The 18,400-nt window shown below is 43.5% G+C and overlaps 1 protein-coding gene across 1 annotated transcript in view; it reads left to right on the top strand.

Moving 5' to 3' along the window:
* The window catches only part of LOC115947841 (exostosin-1-like), a gene marked incomplete at its 5' end in the record, with an annotated part of 31,856 nt that extends 15,144 nt beyond the window's left edge, over positions 1–16,712 (top strand). The window contains one exon of the mRNA XM_031056731.1: positions 16,612–16,712. Coding sequence (XP_030912591.1) covers positions 16,612–16,712 — 101 coding nt within the window. The remainder of the gene's footprint in view (positions 1–16,611) is intronic.
* Between the last annotated feature and the right edge of the window lie 1,688 nt (positions 16,713–18,400).

Raw genomic sequence — 18,400 nt, 5'->3', positions numbered from 1 at the left:
AGCTTTGGATATGTTTGCTTTACTCCTGTTCTGTGCACAATTAATTAAAGTGATAGAGGAGAGCTTTGCTAACCTTTATGTGAATTGTAGCCTTCTCAAAACCAGATATGACTTGGATATTGCTTTTTCTCTGCAAGACAAGCCTTGTCATTTTGAATCTTGATGAGTGGCTGCTTTTGTTCTGCAAGTCTCAGAAACAATGGGGTTGGGAGCATATAACAAATTGCCAAATGATAACACTTTGGAGAGAAAAATCATCTTCAAGTGCCTCATTCCCTACATCTTTCATTCTACAGAGGCTGCCTTGATGCAGCCCCACTGCTAGGGCAAGGAGATGCTCCCCCAGCAAGTCCTGCTTTCTGGGTGGCAGCAGTGCCTGGGCATGGCCATGTGCTGAGCTGCTGCTGCCCTGTATTGAAGTAATTTCCTTGAAAAACATTTTCCTTGAAATACACTTTTTATTAATCATATCTGGGGATACTGGTGTAATCTGCTCATTGCTGACTTCACTTGTTTAACAGCACTGTTGTGGCTGCTCTGGGTCCTCAGCCAGAGCACGGCCAGCAGCAGCAGGGGAGGTGTTAGGAGGCTCCCAGCTGCCTTGTGTGATGTTGCTTTCCATGGCCAGAAGTCTTTGATCTATTCAAACAGAAGCCTGAGAAGTGGGGGATGGATGACACATTGCAGGCTGATGTGTAAATGCATTCTTTTGCACCAAAGTCTCATTTAACCTCTAAGCTAAATGTGCCATGTATGTCAGAAGCTGCAGTCCGGCTACAAGTCAAATGGTCTGAGATGTTTGTCATCCTCACACAGTATATAATGTTCCATTTACATTTTCATGCAAGATCTGGAATTCAGTCATTGTATTTTTTATCTATTCTTATTGCTCCACTTAGATACCTCCCTGGAAAGTTTACTGGTTCTTAATTCATTAATGTCTCCAGAATGTTCTGAGACCAGTGTTGCTTTGCATTCATAGCAATAGAATTGAATTCAAAAGTTTGGATGCCTTCTGATTCAGACTTCTTATTTCTCAGGAATAATTGGGTTTCACTTTACCAGTGCAAATGAAATGAAGCCTTTAGCTTCAGTCCTGCTATCAGTGTGGCATGGAGTCATCATTTGTTCTCTTACCCATTGTGTGCAGAGTGATCGCTTTGGGCACATTTTCTTTTAAATGCAACATAAAGTGAAATCCTGTTATTTGCACACATCCTGTGGCATGCATCTTCAAAGTATCTAGGCAACCTTTATGTAGATGACACTGCTAACTCAAACTTTTCCATCATTATGAGTGTGGTCCTGTGAAAAGAAGCAGGATAAAAAAGGAGGGGAAGAAAGGGCTGGCTTGAACTCACTTTGGGCAGCTTGAGTCACTTGTAAGACTCTTTGTAGGAAGTATGACACACACTGAAGATCTCTGCTCCCTTACACTTAAAACATCAACTTCAAGCTATTCCATGTTTTTCCTTTGAGCTTGGGCAGATAGGGGATCTCCTGGCTCTGCTGGAGATGATAGTAGATCTATCAGTAAAGGGGGATTTCAGAGCTTTGCAATCCCACACCAAGCAGTGGACTTCCTTGTGTGGTTCTTGGCTCCAGGCTCAGGAGGATGAGTGGTCCAAAATATCTGTAGCTGTAGCCCTGGGAGGTATGTGTGTTCTAACAGCTTTTGAGTTCAGCTGTGCTTCTCAGAAAATTAGAGCTGAATGGAAGACTTGAAAGACTTAAGGGGAAGTCACCATTGCAATCCCTGCAAGAAAGAAGTAAAGCTTACACAAAGGAAATTATTTGAATAAAAGCGTGTCTGTGGGGTCAGGTGTGACCATGACCCATCAATGGTGCAGATGGAGCAGGCATCACTACTGCAGCAGTTTGATCTCCAGTTGGGAATTGGTCTCCAAAGCCAAGGTCACTGACATACGTTGTACAAGGAAAGTTGTGGCCCCAGACTTTGTATCAGAATGAATGTAATCTCTTAGAGCAGTTCTGCTTTAGCTAGATGGAGCAAGCATCCTCAAGGCAGGAAGCAGGGCCAGTGCAAACATCACACCGTGTGCTGTGGTTGCTTTGGCAGAAATGGGATTGGTGTCCTCATGCTTGATACTGAATTGGGGTGTGGGTGATCGGCGTGGTGCATGTTGGTGTTAAGGAACATGGTGGTGCTGTAGGTCAGTGTACACAGCAAAACAATCACAATTTCCCCCCACCCCTCATCAATAGGCAGCATACACAGATCTCATTTTGCTGCCCTGGCCTGGTGCTGGGGAACATGATATATTTCCTCTGTCCAACTATTAAGAGGATGAGGGTGTTTGGAGGACTGATGCCATAAGCCTGGGACTGTGGTTTGGGGAGATAAAAGGTTGTGTGTCTGCGATTTACATCTACTGGGTGGTGATTCCTTTGGGCTCTCACTGCATTCAGAGTGTCAGTCCAAATATGAGTGATGGCATCTTCCCACATGCAGTTGAGTTGGCCCAGAAGAGCAGGCTGAAGGGAAAGGTGAAAGGGATGGGGGGCACTGTATGTCATTGCTGCCTCAGGTGCTGGGTTTTAGGAGGTGGCAGCCCCAAGCAGCTCACTGAGGTCTCCCTGGAAGCTGATTCTGAACAGAAAATGAAGCTCAGGTTTCTCAAGAGTTTGGTTGCCAGATCCCCTTCTGCATACTCATGCCACCCCTCTGGTCTTTATCCATAGCTGAGTCTGAGTGTCTAGCAATACTAGGATAGTGAGTGTAGCTGTTTCTTAGGGGATGCTAAAAGGGAAAACTTGGGAATAGCCTGGAAAAATATTTAAAGTGAGGGGAGAAAAGATCCAGATTTTTGTGTTTGAATGCTTAGGACAGTAAGTGAAAGCTTCCTATTGCAAGGTAAGGCAACTATGCTCATAGCCAGAGGTTGGGTTTGGGGTTTTTAAAAAATTCTTATCATTATTAAAGGTCAGCTGTTTATATAATCTTGACTTAATTTCTGTGCTACAAAAGGCTAAAGTTGTTATCTAGGACTTCATGATTAATGCCCAGTTTGCCTGTAATGAGGGTACCACTGCTAAGTATCCCCATGCTGTGATTTCTTTGTTTGACCTTATGTCCGTGGGTTGGTCATGAAAGCTTAGATGGTTATTGACTGCTCTGATCTTGACTGTGTTTTTAATTACAGGGCAGTAAGAGTCAAGTGGGATAGCATTTTGGGTGGTTGGTGTGGCAATAAAGTCACATAGAAAACTGAACCCTGGTAGCTCACTTGGGACAGTGGTGAGTTATTACTACATGATGATGGGAGAAGCTGCCAAAGGAATACTGCAGTCCAGTTAAGTGGGACTGTTAGTGACATGACTGAGTGAATTCATCAGTGAGAATGGTGTATTCTTGTATCTGCTTGTCCTTAAAACTGCTGAGGGAAGATACTTGGGTGAGCAAGACTGGTGGAAAGAAGGGAGGAGGAAAAGAGACTCTGAGGATCTGGTGCTGAAAAGCAGCTGTTTCTTGGGTGGGTTTTACTGAATACTGGCAGTTTGCTGTCAGTGGTGTACTCCTAATGAAACATCTTCATGTAGGTGCTGTCTGTGTGCATCTGATTGTTGGGTAGGTTGGAAAGAAGTGGAGGAAAGGACAGATATACTTCTGTCAGGTGTAGGCTTCTGTGCAAAAGGATTGAATCAAGGCAACAGCTGCCTTTGGCAGAGGATATATTCTCAGTTACTGGTGTTTTCACAGGCAAATAGCAATAAACTTGCGTGGGTGTTTGAGATAGAAAAATGCATAGACAAAGATGCCATCTTTGAGCTTCCAAAGAAAAGCCAAAGTGAAGAGCTAGGGGCTATATACAGTGCTGTATTTTCTTAAGTATAGACAGAGCTGTTGTCTGACCTCTTTCTGTTTATCAACATCTTTGTTAGGAATTATTCTGCTGAGGGACCTTGTAAGTTTTGTAGTTAAGGGGAGACAATAAAGATGACCCTAAAGTAGGAGTGGCTTAGAAGGAAACCAATACACTTAAACAATAAAGTACACTCCTGCAGCAGAGAGCATACTCATGATCAAGGGTGTGAAGGTTTATGCTTGCTTCTATTGAAAAAAGGGGTCTCTGGTTGAGCTGTGCCAGGGTGTGTGAGATGACCTCTGTCCTGCTGGGGTGGCCCAGTGCCAGTGTTGATGTGTAATGGGTGAGACATCTTCTGGGCATTCAGAGAAGCAGGGTGAGCATTAAGGAGCTCTCAAGGAGATAAATATTGTGTGTGAAAACCCAAGGATGGAAGGAGGGGGAGAATTAAGAATTAGAAAAACAGCACATCTTTTATTACAACAGCTTTTTCTCTTCCCTCTCAGCTCTTTTTCCTCTCATGTTTGTTAGAAGTAGGGTTGCAGTGTTTGGGTACTGAGCAGGTGAGAAGGTTACTGTCTCAATTTTTAATGTGATACAGTTGAAACATATGGTTGCAACAGAAATGCTCATCGTGGCTTGAAACAACTCCATGTTGACCTGGAGAACTTCTGGTGTGAGGGCATTTGTGTCTGGCGTCTTTATTCACAAACCAACCAAATCTGAGAGCTGTAAGTGCTGAATGGTGCACCACAAGCATGTGATTTCAAAGCACAAACCTTGTATGAACTTGCTCCACTGCTCCAAATTTTGTTAGAAACCAAACCAAAACACCAAAGTGTGATCATCTGAGGTAGGTCTGGCAGGGTTTCTGCTGAGACTATACACTGAGGTGAAGTGATTTTAACTATACACTGAGGCATCCAGCTCTGTTCAGGTGCCATGTCACCTGAAACTGGTGTGAAACCAGTATGGAGGCAGAAGGGGGATAGCCTGCAGGGAAATGCCATCTGCACCACAGGCTTCCTGGGTGTTGCAGCCAGGCCTCTGGTTTAAAGAGTGTGATTTTCTTTTAAACATGGTAAAAACGATGTGCAAGATGTATTTTTAAACAGAGCATGTTTGTTTTGTATCCCTTTGGCAGAGAGTTTGTGTCGGTGTAATCACTGTAGCTAAATTGTCTTTTCTGTCTCACACCCATTATGCAAATGTTATATTACATCCTTATGTGTTTTAGTTTTGATTGTTGTTTTGTACAGAATCAGGCATGGTTGCATTGGGAAGCAGGTGTTGCAGTGGTATTTGAGACACTCTGCTGCTACATGGGAAGGGGCATGGAGGAGCAGGCAGGGGGGGAGGATGTAGATTAGGCTCTGCCTGCTTTCTGTCCCTGTGCAGGGGGTGGTTAAGCAGCCACCTGAGCCTCAGCTTCTGGCAATGGAAACATCCAAAGGATATAATTGTCTGTGGTATTAAAATGAAATGCGTGAAAGTGTCTCACAAAGCAAAGGTTTACTAAACATTGCATATGGAGAACACTGGAAAGTGCTAAAATGGCCCTGGGTGTGCATTTGGATAATGGGAGCACAAACTGGATTCTTTGTACAGGATTTTTCTCCCCCTGCTTTCCTGTGTGTCTCTAAATAGTGGTTAATAAACTCTGAAGCCTGTTTGGATGCTGTATCTGACAAAAGCTGACTATTTTTCTTCTTAATTAAAAATCCTGCTTGTGTTTTTGCTCCAGTTTTTTGTAGTATCAGAAAAGCTGATCCAACATGCCTTGCATGTTTTTCCTGTTACATTATGCCCTGAAAGTTTTGACCTCTAGCTTTTCATAGTAGATTGTAAATTACGTATGAAAATGTTCTATATTGTTACCATATGAACTTCATGGAGATGGGGTGTCTTGAGTTGCTTGGTTTGGTACTGAGCTTGGAAATGTTTCCATGTGCATCCCCAAACTCGCAGCAGTATGCTATTTTGCACTCACTTGTACTGAAGATAACTTTCGTCTGTGCAGGCAGAAAACCTGGAGTTGCTCTTAGCCAGTTTAAGATAATGGATCACTTGTAAGACTGTTGCCTAGTATTTATTGCTGCTCACCAGAGGATAATTTCCATAAGAGTTTATCATATTTATTCAGCAGCAGACTAATAAATTCAGATTTATTTAAACAAAGACTCAAGGAAGAACCTGCTAAACGCTTACGGTTATATTCACGGCAGGCATAAGCTACTCCATTTCATTCAATGTGCTTGTACCTGCTTAAGTCAGCAATTAGTTTGGCTCTTAATATCTTATTTTCAGCACTTTTTTTTCTTCTGGGTACTGCAGTTATATTCATCCCTGGTGTAAGTGTGCTGTGGATAATGACATCTCGGATGCTGTTTGTCTGTTTGGGGGTTTGATTTGTTGTTGTGGCAAAGTCTAAATAAGGAAAAATGCTGTTGCAGGAAGCAATGATCTAATATGCTGAACTTGAATCCAGGAAGGTCTTGAATATGAATTCTCCTGTGCTGTGCTTGTGGCTTTGAAAAGTTCACTCAATCTGTCTTTCCCTCCCATATTTAAATACAATAAACTATGGTATTTTTGTATGGAAAATGCGTGCAATTACATTTATAGTTTGAGATTTTTGCCAGGAGTCAATCTAAAAATGAAGAAACCAGGAGTGACATGAGTGGACAAATGATGCCTGGGAGCACACATGAATGGGTGAGAGGTACATTTTGACATTGTATGAGCTTAAAGCTGTATGTTAATCTCATATAACTTGCTCTACCTGTGTTTGGCATTGCTTCTGGAAGCCAAATGGATATTATTAAAAACTGGTAAAACAGTTTTTAATACTGTTTTAAATATTATTAAAAACAGTTTGGGTAAAAAGCTTTCACCCAAACTGAAATTTCTGCACCAAAGTTTAATTTGCAGAACCATATCCTTTGTGGGAAGGGCAATAGTCGAAGTAGGTGGAGTATATTATGTCTGATGGTGTCCAGATTTTTCTCTGCTGTGGGGTGTATGTGATTTAAGTGTCTCTGCAGGTTCAGAACTGATGTATGTATAGATCATAGGTTTCATTTACATGCCTGCATATACACACACATCTTAAAGAGAATTGAATACACCATGACTTTCTCTGTTTTGCTGGTTGTCATCCCACCAACTTGCCTCTTCTTTGCTTTTAATCATCTTTACTATTAGGTCACTGCAAACTCTCTGAAATAACATGCACAACAAAAGTTAGCTGTGAAAACTAAACAAACTCTCAGAGGTTAAAGAGTTGGTCTTACAGAGCACAGGCACCACAACTCAGACACCTGAAACAACTCAGCACATGAAATAAGGTTGGTTTTGCAGGCTTCAGTCTTGACTCTTTGGTAAATCCATTTCACACCAAGCCAGAGCAGCAGCAAGAGCAGCACAACCTGACCCAAGAATCCTGTGCCCCTTTTTCTGCTGGGTAGTTTAAGCAGTGCTTGTGCTCTACCAGAAAATCTGGCATTCACAGAAGATGGTGATATCTTAAAAAGCTCAGTGAAAGTCTGGTGTTTGGACCTGCAGAGTATGGAGGGTTAATAATGTTTGGGAGGAAAATGTAATGGATGGTGACCTTTTCTATGTAAAATTAAGCAAAGGAATGCCATGGTTATTAAACTGAAAAGGCCTACTAACAGTTGTTGACTTTCTAGGAAACATTTGCATGTGTTGGTTTCTGTTCCATCACAAATGGATTTTTCTGTGTCCTGGGAGCAAATCATAATTTTTTCCACTTTGTTTTTAGTTAAAAAAGAAAAGAAAGAAAACCCTTTTATACTAGTAGTTGGAAAGCTGAAGAAACCATAGGAGATAAATAAACTGATAAAGATTATTGAACCAAGCAATGGAAGTGACAGATTCTTGTGCCTTCAAATCCTTGCAAAAAAAATTATTACTATGACCAATATGTTGGTTTCTTAATGTGATCTGCTCTTGCATTGTAAGTGATTTTATATGGGCACTATGCCTTCTGAAATACAGAGTAAAACAAAGCAACTGGTGTATACATTTTTGCCATTTAGCAGTAGTGTTTGAAGTCCAGTGCTGGTGCAAGCTTAAAACTATTGGCCAACAGAGAGTAAGAGAAATCTGGACAATTTTTTATGCCTTAAAGTCTTCCAATATATATTTAAAACACCTGAGCATGTGTGTCTGTGCAGTCTCTGGGCCACAAGTGGTTATGTGCCTGATGACCTTCCTCAGGCAGCACTTACCTGGCAGCCTTAAAGATAAACTTGCAGTTAGTATTTGAAGCACAGATGTTACAGGGTTTTAATTGCTATTATGTCTGGACTGGTGGCAGGCTCTGTGATTGTTGTGTGCATGGAATTAATGCTAGAACTGGATATCAGAACTGAAATGGTGTTATGCTGAGGCTCATGGATGTGTAGATGGTGCAAGGTGGGGCTCTTAACAGAAAGCTGCTGTTGTTGGCTGCATCTGCCCTTCTGGAAAGGAGAGGCCAGAGTCACCATGTGGTGTTCAAAGCTGGTACTTTTTATTCCATCTGATGTGATCTTGCAGGACCTCTCTGTTAAAATAGCCAGAGTTGGTTTTAAATGGTGCTCTCCTGTGTTGTCAACAGGGAGTGTACCACACCACCAAGTTGTCTGGAAATACCCACTTGCTCTGTCTGCACTGCTGGGGGCAAGGTGGGTTTTTGATGGGAGAAGCTGGAGTTTGGCTGGCACTGCTTCAGTGCCCAGGAAGCACCAGTGCTCCCCTGCATGGCCTGGAATGGGGTGAGAAGTTGAACTTCATTGCTATTCAGAGCAAAACAGTGATGGAAACTGAAAAATTCAGTTTGAAACTCTCAGTTTGGGGTAACTGATTTATTTTGAGGATAAGGGCAAGGAAGAGAACTGGGTGCTTTGGCAAATTGTATTTGTGCAGACCTTGGAGTATCAGATGTTTGCCACTCCTAAAAGCACAGGGACATTGAGGTCTGTATGTGGCTTTGTTACTAAATGGAGATAGCGAAGATGAATGGCCTGCATGATTTTTCTGTAGAGATACTTTGTCACTAACCATGTCAGTCCCACTTTAGGGTGGAGGTTACTGGCTTTATGTGGGATTTGGCCCTCACCTGTTAGCATGGGACTGGGGAAGGTGATATTGAAATTGCAGACCCCTGTCCTTGGGCCTGGGAGCCTCCTCTCAGCTAGTGACTGAAATCTGGTGTCAGGATTGTAAGGGGAGATTTTAATGGCTGTGCAGCTGGGCAGCAGCTACCAGGAATACTGTTAAAGAGTGTTTATGACCCTTCCTAGTGCCTTCAGTGGTTTTGGTGCAATAAATGGACACCTTTTTAGTGCTAGTTTGAAAAGGGACAAACTGTTTTTGTTCGATTGGTCCTGATTTGCGCCAAGCGTGCTGTGACCTCTGCCAGTCTCCGTGCATTAACCAATTTCTTAAAGGTTTTACAGACATTTTCCATTAGCCACAGCGTAGCTGTTGCCATGAATATTTAATGTCAAGAGCTGTACTTTTCATTACTTTTGTTCCTTTTTTCACTGCTCTGCTTTGACAAAAGTGGATATTTGCCCTCCCAGACCAAGTGGTGGCTGGATGTGCTGCACTTGTACCTTCCCCTTCACTTTTTATCTGCAGTTTAGCAAGGCCCTAAACTTCTCCTCCTCCTGGCCCTCCTCTGTAGCCCTCAGGGAGCAGTGCCCTTTCCAACAGGATTTGCAATTGAACTTCACTGAGCACAATGGCTGTCCATGCCTCCCTGGGCGCTGGGGGATGAATTCCCCACGCTTCATGGGTCGCTGGGCCTTCTTTATCTGCAACAGGAACAGAGGAATGCCTATAAGACAGAGCCACTTCTGAGGGCACACATGGATTTGCAGTGTCTGGGACACCCTCTGACTTTTATTTCTTTGCTGAAGGAGCCACATTCTTCTGATTTGTAGCCCAAGTCCTCTTTGGTGGTAATTTGTTTGGTTAATACTTTTTCCCTTGTCATCTTTCTGTGTCTGTGTTGGCTCCTGTCCCCCACTCCCTGTGCATATCCACAGGCTGTGTTTTGTTCTCAAGGAAGGCTGTCTTACATTTTCCAGGAGGAAAAAAAATGCATGTCTAGGATACCCAGCTGCATGGGGCAAAGGTGGAGGTGTTATGACATTAGGTTAAGTTTTGCTAAGTGAGTGAGGTACTGCTTAGCTACATTTTAATGTTTCCTAAACTCTAATGCAGAACAGCCCTGCCATTGCTGCAGCATAGAGGGGTTTGTGTCCCCAGCTGGCCTAGTGGAATTGTAGGATGGGTGGTGGAATTTGTCTGAGCTGTGCAGCAACTCTTTGTCAGCACTGGGGGCAGGACATGGGGCCCTTCTATGGCCTCTACATATCTTCTTCAATACAGATTTGGGGGTGAAGCTCTTCAGTTTGTGTTATGTGAACTGTGGTCACTGATGAATTGATATCGATATGTGCGTGTGCTGGTTAATGTGTAAATGGCCAAATCTATTGGAAAGTCCCAGCAAGCCCTTTGTGCAGAAGCGGGTTTCCACCCCTGCTGTGTTATGGTGGTGTGCTTTAGCAGCCTGTGCCTCACATTTGGGTTTCTGAGGTTTCAGAGACACTGAAGGGCACACTGCTATAACCATTGAGTGCTTCTGCAGTTATCTCAACCATGGTCCATGCTTGCAAAGCTGGGGTAGGATGCTGCATGTGTTGTCTGTTCAGAGAAGCTTTGTGCTGGTTGAAGATATCTTCCTGCTGGGGATTGTATCAGGAGGTCTCTTTAATTGTTAATTTAGATGTAACTTGTTACAGCCAAGTTATAACCACACATCCTGGATTAGTTTGTATGCCATCTCTTAGTGTGAGGCAGGACCGCCGAGGGTTAGAAAAATATTTGATGGTACAAGGAAGGCTTGAGGGCAAGAGGCTTTTCCTTCACCATCATCTTTTTGATGGGAGCAGCCACAAAGCTTCGTTCTCCAAAACTTCTTGCAAGCTCTGGCCTCTGTAGTTCTGACACCAAGCTAAACCTGGTCAATGGAGAGTTTGAAACCTCCTGCTTTGCAAATTAGTTCCTGAAGCCTATGGTCACAGTTGTTGTGGGTACTGTAACTGCAGGGGCCACGTGTGCCCAACATCTCTTATCGGTCTGCTTTTGCGGGATGTGAAAATTGAAGCGTTCAGGTCTGGAGGCAGGTGCTGGGGAGTACATGGGAATGGAGGGCTAGGGCTTGAGAAGCCAAAGCACTTCTCATTGCAGCCTACCTGGAGTGATGCTGGATTGTGAGGACAGTGTGATTGGGCTTTGCAAAATCTACTTAAAATTTCGCAATTGCTCCACAGGTAGGTAGTAGCTTTGAGGCAGCAAATGCATTTGTTCTGTCTCACAGACCTGCCACTCTTCCAGCCACAGCTGCTCATTGCAGCAGTCACAGATATGTAGGGAGTGAGGGGATGGGGCTGCTTGGCCCCCTGTGCCTTTAGCAGAGGCGGGAAAGAGAGATGATGTCCACAAGACCTTTTCAGGAAGAAAGGGAAATGCTCCTGGTGCTCTGCAGGCATGGAAAAGTGCACTGAAGGCAAGAGTACTATTGGTGAATATTTAATCCTGGCTTCAGGTTTTAGTTTCTGAGAATAAATAAGAAAATGTTTCTTGGGTGGAGAATTTTGAAGAAGTGTAAAGCATTACTGGAAAGCAGGTGGTGCCTGTATTGAGCTTGCTTTTTTCCCATGCAAAAAGCTTTTGTCTCCTTGCAGGTATTCCCTATCACTTATGATATGCTTCCATGCCAGATTAAACTGTTGAGGGAGTGAGAACCTGTGCTTGATCTCTTTGCCTTCCTCTCTGCACTGAGAAAGGAACTGGGGCTGGGATGTAGTTTTTTGGTGGTGAGTCTGGCTGCTGTCTTGTCAGCAAAGGACTGCTAAACTGCAGTCTCTGAATTGGACATGCATAGCAAAAACATTACTAGCAAGCTTCTCTCTTTTTAAGCACCTTGGTAAGACATGCATTGGAAACATCCAGACTTCCCCACTCTTCTCTGTCCTGTCCCTGGGGGAAAGTCTCTGATTCTCAAACTTGGATTTCCCTAAATGAGAGCTTACAAGCAATTGGGACACTTCCATCATTGCTCTAGCCTTCTATTCAAGATAATATTAAGAGACATCATAACATCACAGTGTCAGAACAAACAAAGCACTATGTAATTTTATCCCATATTAATGCAGAGCGTTGCAGATGGTGCTATCATTAGACAGCAATCTATAAAAACGGCCCATGAGACAAAGCCCTGGCACAATTATTTATTCTTCAATTATTTATTCAGCCCTTTAGGATGTGTAATACTGACAGACAGCACAGAATGTACTGCCTACCAATTTGCAGATCTTGACTGAGTCCTCCATCCTCAATGGAATAAAACATGTGTGGGGGGAGGGTGATGTCGCATGGCTTTGAATTTTATTTTTTGTTTGTTTTCCTGTTTATTACACGACTTTAAGGCTACCACTTTGAAGCAAACTCATCCACCCTGTTGTTCGTCTGTTTATTTCAGTTAATTGCAAGGAAGGTTTAATGTTCTGAACCTGAGGTTTTTAATCTCTTGTGTGCTTGGAGCCAGGGGTTGATTTCCCCACAGAGCTAACATCAGGTGGCCAGCCTTGCAGGGCAGACTAATTGGGTGGGCGCCTGCTTTCCTGCCAGCCCTGTCAATCCAGGGAGCTCTGCTCTCAGCAGCTGACAGCGCTGTGTGTTCTGCACAGACCCACTGCTTTCCAGTTGGATTAATGGGTGAAGATGCAGGCTTGTTTGGTTAGGGCTCTCTTGCCCAAGACATGGTCTGGTCCTGACAGCTATTACTATTGTAGTGGCATTTTCAGAGAGGAACTTAACCCCTTGATGAATTTTTACTGTTGCTTTACCATCAAAGTGATGTAAAAAAGTAAACACTTCCATCAAAAGGAACACATCTGCCTCTAAATGTACCTTTGCCTCCTCTGTGATAAGACAAATATTTTTGTGGTTGCCCAGTAAGCCAGAACTGGGAACTGATCTGGTTTAAAGCTAGGGACTGATTCAGGTTTAGGCTCTAAGTGACAATGAAATTGCTAAAGTGTCATTTTCCGAAATGGCTCCTATTAATCCGAAAAATCCTCCTAAGCAGCTATATTGTATAAACAGTAACATTAATTCTGTAGGATTTTAGAGTCCAAATAAATTGCAGATTTATCTGTCACTAGTGTCTGCTTTCTCTTTCTGGTGTGTGTGGTTGAGTTCATCACTTGACATCCATATTGTCAAAGACCCTGCCTTTGTACTGAAACGTACCTTAAACTACTGCCTGAAGGTATTCTTCTGTATTGTTGGGGTTTTTTTATAAAATGGCTCTGTAATGTTCCATTGGAAAGTCTCTGCTTCTTCACCACAGCACTTTTCTTCTGTGATAAAAATTAACAACGGCCCCTTTCACTCAGAAACACTGTTTCAGTTATTTATAGATTATATTAACTACATGTATTTAAACTGTAAAATCCAACCCCGCTCTTTTATTTGATGTTGAGTCGTTCTGGCAAGTCCTTGGTATTAAGCTGGTAACTTCTGGGCTGGTGTAGGTAACCTCCTAATTTTTTAATTTAGTGGTAAATCTAAAACAAGTGCCTTACAAGCAACAAGATAAAGTCTCTAATAGCTTAGTTTGCAATTTCTAGGTGCCTGTTTAGAGTGCCAAGTTAGCTAGTTTTTTTCTTGATGAGATAGGATCTCTTGGTCATTTACTTCATTTAAATAATTTCTTAAATTTGACTTAAATCTTACTCTGGATTTTAAAAGTAGATGGAGAAAATGTGTATGTATTGTGTATCTCAGCCCTGCAGGCAGCTGGAGCTGCCATTGCTTGGCAGAACATTTAAATTGTTTGGGAAGGAGCTGGGGGCTGCTGTGTTGTCACTTGTTTAACCCAGGCAGCCTCCTCTGGCTCCTTACTTTTACCTGGGTCCCCTTCCCTTTTCCAGCCTCCATGACTGAGGCTTTGCCTGCTTCAGCATTCCTGAGGCAGCAGGCCCTGATCCAGGCAGGGCATGTGTGGGGCAAGTCCAGTGTCCCCTGTGTGGGACGTTTTCTGTGTACTGGGCCCTGGGGACTCAGCGGGGCTGTGCTGGGCTCATGCTGGCTCTGGTGGGAGACCAGTGAAGCCAGTGTCGAAGGGGAGCAGCCTGACACTCTTCCATGGCTGCCAGCAGCTTGTGTCCAGGTGAGCTCTCCTGCAGGAGTGGGCTTACCTGCTGGGGTAATTTCACAATTTGATCCATTTTCAACCATCCCCCATTGTGTAGCTCATAGTTACCCAAGCAGAAAAAGGAAAAGAGTGGCTGGGACAGTGAGGAAAAGGGGCAGGCAGTGGCCATGGCTGTGCCCACCTGCAGCAGCCCAGGCCCACTTCTGCCATTGGAATGGAGAATATTCCCTTTCTGGGAAGTCACTTCCCAGTAAAGGCCACCAAAGCTTCCTATCCTCACCCTCCTGTTAAAAGAGCGACTAAATTAATTCAGTGAGCGTGACTAAAAGAGCCAAGAGCAGTTCCCCAAGCACCATTTTTGGCATCTGTGCCCCTTAGGAGAGCTATGCCATGGCTAATCCCCAGGGTCCTCCTCCCGCCCACCTTCCCGGGTTTGGGAGGGGAGCCAAAGCCGGATCCTTGGGATGTGATGCTGCTCTGAAATACCAATTGCTACGGTTGCCCAGGTCTGTTTGTCAGCACTATTCAGTGCTGCTTAATCCCCTTTTGTGTCCACTCTGGAAGGCCAGCTGGGATTTTGCGAGTTGGTTCATGCTGTATGCACAGCCCTGGGGAGAAGGGAGGTGAAACCACAAATGGAAAGGTGCTGGGTATGGAGACGTGTGTGCAAATATGCTTGGCCTTCATGAGGTATTCCTATAAAGTTAAGAATATATCTAACCGATGCTAGCAACATAAGTAAAGCAAACAAATTAGTGGCAAAGTCTGAGAAATCTCTGCTGACATGCAGGCTTTAACCCAGGCAGTTGTGCCAAAAGATCCAGAAAAGGCTTAATGGCAGGAGATAATGCTGCTGTGTCAGCACACATTTTCAGCCCTGGCTGTGAATTTCCTGGCTTTTGTGTTCTTGAGTTAAACCCTGATGTTAGTAGCCCATCAGCCCCTCCAAATAAGTACCCTCAAACAAAGAGAGAATCAAATCCTAGCAGTTGGCTACTTAGTGGGGGAGACTGGTGGGTAATAACGTGTTCAGAGGCATGAACCTGATGAACACTGAGAGCAATGGTACAGTCTATGACTGATCTATTATACCTGCAGTAGTTTGGGCCAGTATGGACATTCCTGGCCAGAAATTCCCAGAAAAATATATTTAGTTCATGGATCAATGCCTAGAGCTAACGAGTCCTTGGGAGTCAGAGGTGCAGCCACCAGTAATCTTTGTGCTGTTGCTGATAGTGAAACGTGTGTACTAAAAAGAAATCTTTCTTAAGCAGTTGTTTGATTATACTTCTAATGAATGCAGGCTGCAACCAAACACTTTCATGAGAACTGTGTAATCTAATTACTGTAGCAATTTATCTATGGCTTTTTTATATTTTACTGTCTATTCCTTGCAGCCTGCAAGTTCCCAGGTGGGGGCATGTGCTGCAATAATCCCTGTTATGTCCTGGGTGCTGGAAATGCCACATGAGCTCCTGGGAGCATGGTAACAGTGGCACCTAGGGCATTTGCTGTCTAAGGAAACATGATCCTTCTGACAGCACCAAAACAAGAAGACAGATACTGGAAAGAATAACAAAGATACCTAGCAACATTTCAGTGACAGCAGGATTTGATTATGAGACTCAGAGTCTGTGCTGGAATCCATTAGGTTCTGATCCCCAGGTGTCCTGCTCCCTCAATCTCTCCTAACAAGAAACATTCAAGAGAAAGGGAAGGAAAAATCTCTCTCTTGAACTTGAAGCTGTAACTGGTGTGTGAGTGAATCTGTCTAATCCAGCAAAGCAGGGACAGGGTTTATCTTCTGTCTCAGCCAAGCCCTTCTCAGTGTCTGCAGTGAGGAAAGGTACAAAAGTGTAATGTTCTTGGTAATCCATGCTACGTGTGTGCCTTGGAGTACTATTGGGACAGCCATGCATGGAGTGTGGCCTGTTCATGCTGTTGACAGGCTGTCTGTGCTCAGCCATCCTGCTGGCCCCTCCTGAGTACTGGGACTGGTGTCTCCACCCCCAGTGACTGTTAAGGTTTAGCATGGTTGGAAGCCTTGAGTATCATCAGATCTGCTGACCAGATAAACTGGAGACATGAAATGTTAGGGATGTTTTGGGCAAGGTGGGTTGTCTGGATTTGTGTGATAGTTGCTAGAGAGAAATGCACACTCCAGGGTGCAATTCTTCCCCTCCTGATGTGGCATTGAAAATAGGTTAGATGACTCAGGCCCCAAAGCTCCACCATGAGCTCTGCAGAGAAGAGATGCCTAGTTCAGATTGTAGTTACTTGAAGAGGATGTGACTTGTACTTGGCTTAGATGAAAATGGGTTTGGACTTGTGCATAAAACAAGTCTTAGCAGAGGTGGTGCTCTCATGGAAGAACAAATGTTATTTCCACTACCTGTAGAAAAGCTGCATACTCAGGTTGTCTTGAAAATGAACAGGTTTTTTTTTTTTCACTAGTTTTGGATGTTATACTGTGACAAGGTTCAGAGGTACCATTCCGTATTCTTTTGGCATTGGAAATTTCCCTGGGTGTGTTTGTCCTTGCAGCAAGCACGCCCATGGGCATGTACAACTACCCATTTGCCCTCTCCCTTGGAACTGTCATAGTGGCCTTGCTGCTAAATGGTTTTGTGGCAAATGGTCTGTAGAGTTAAGAGTGGGGTCATCTATGTGTTTTAAGTCATGGGTTCTGTGAACGTGTTTGATTTGCAGGGCTGATTTCTAAAAAGACCTGATGACTCTGGTTGCGTACCACTTACCATTATGAGTGATTTGGGCAGTCCACTGTGAGGACACAGTGCAGAGCCCATGAACTTACAGCTTACCTAGCCTCTGCCTTTGTTTAGTAGGGTTTGAATGGTGTGGTTAATAGCTATACTATGGTGATTGGAGATAGGAGGAGGAGATCTGTCCACAAAGCAATTCTTTTAAATCACCATAGCCCCCTGTATGCAGATTGCTGAATAGAGCCTTTGGTCCTACTTCCCTCCTCCATCTTTAGTGAAGAATTTTGCCTTACACTGTTGAGCCCAACATGGTTTCAGGTAAAACCAACTGTGCACCAGACCTAGCAAAGATAAAGTGACTGCCATACTTCAATACTGAAAGTGCTTCTGAAAAGCTCCTTTTCTATGAAAGGCAGCTTTTTGTGTACACAGCTGACTTTGGAAGCTGATGTTTTACAAGTGTCTTGTGCTCCCCATTCAGATGGGTAGTTTGAAGGGGGACTGATGAGGCTGACCCAGATGTTCAGAGGCTGGTGCAACTGCTGCAAGATTTTGGTCTGGAAACCTTCAACTACATTTCCCCCAAGGAGTTGAAAAGTTCTTAAACAACCAGCACTGTCAAGTGCTAAGAAGGAAATGGAGCATCTTCATCACTTCTTTTTGTGGAACTGGTACAACCCCTTACCTCTGTGAGTCAGATAATCACCTTCTACTTATTTTTCTCCAGTCCGCCTCCAACTTCTGCAGTTGTATAAATACTGGACGTGGCTGCCATGTAAACATACAGATTGTGCTTTCAATAAAATCTGAATACACTAAATTTGAAAGTGAAGTTTATTCCACATTACTCTGATATGCTGGTTTATGCTAAAAACACAATTTGGCCCATTCTTTCTTTGGGTTTTTAAAGAAGGGGAATGTCTATTACTTTTACCTCGGTAGTACTTCAAATATTGCAAATAAGTATAAGAGCAAAAACAAGGGCTATGCCTTGTCAGTGATTTGTTGGCATACAAGAGCTAATTTTTTACACAAAAGAAAGCAGAAAAGTTGGATGAAGCTTTGTCTTTGAAGATTTCTCACAGAGTTGTGGTTTTCACTGTTGGCTTCTGTGTGGTTTATTGTCCTTCTCAGGGTGGTGGTGGTGGTGGACACGTTTTTCTGATTGCTCCAAGCTACGGCTGGTAGCCTGCCTGCGAGCCAGCTCTGAGTCCTGCGGGGCAGGATTGCAGCATCTAAATATGCAAGTAAATAAAAGTAATTTTTAAAAAAATGACAGCAAAATAAAATGAAATTTTATAAAGGATATGGGAGGAGGCAGGAATGAGGATTCTCTTTTCTCAGTTTCTCCTTCTCCACAAGGTTCTTTTGGATTGTGAAACCTGATGAAAAGGATGATACGGGAATGTTGTAGTGGTCCACAGTGCTGCACTTCTGCATTGGGCCACGGCTATTGGAAAGCATCTCACTGACAGACATGGAGAAAATTGTAGCTTCTCATAACTACATTGGCTGCTTCAAAAAATGTACCATTTAATGGATATAATATTACAGAGCCTTAAGGGTGAGCCATGGTATATTGTTCAATAGCTGAATTCTGTCGTGTACAA

Source organism: Geospiza fortis, unplaced genomic scaffold (assembly GCF_000277835.1).
Source record: "Geospiza fortis unplaced genomic scaffold, GeoFor_1.0 scaffold111, whole genome shotgun sequence".
In the NCBI taxonomy this organism is placed as follows: Eukaryota; Metazoa; Chordata; class Aves; order Passeriformes; family Thraupidae; genus Geospiza; species Geospiza fortis.
Note: the sequence above shows the minus strand (reverse complement) of the source record. Positions and strands in the feature narration are given on the sequence as shown.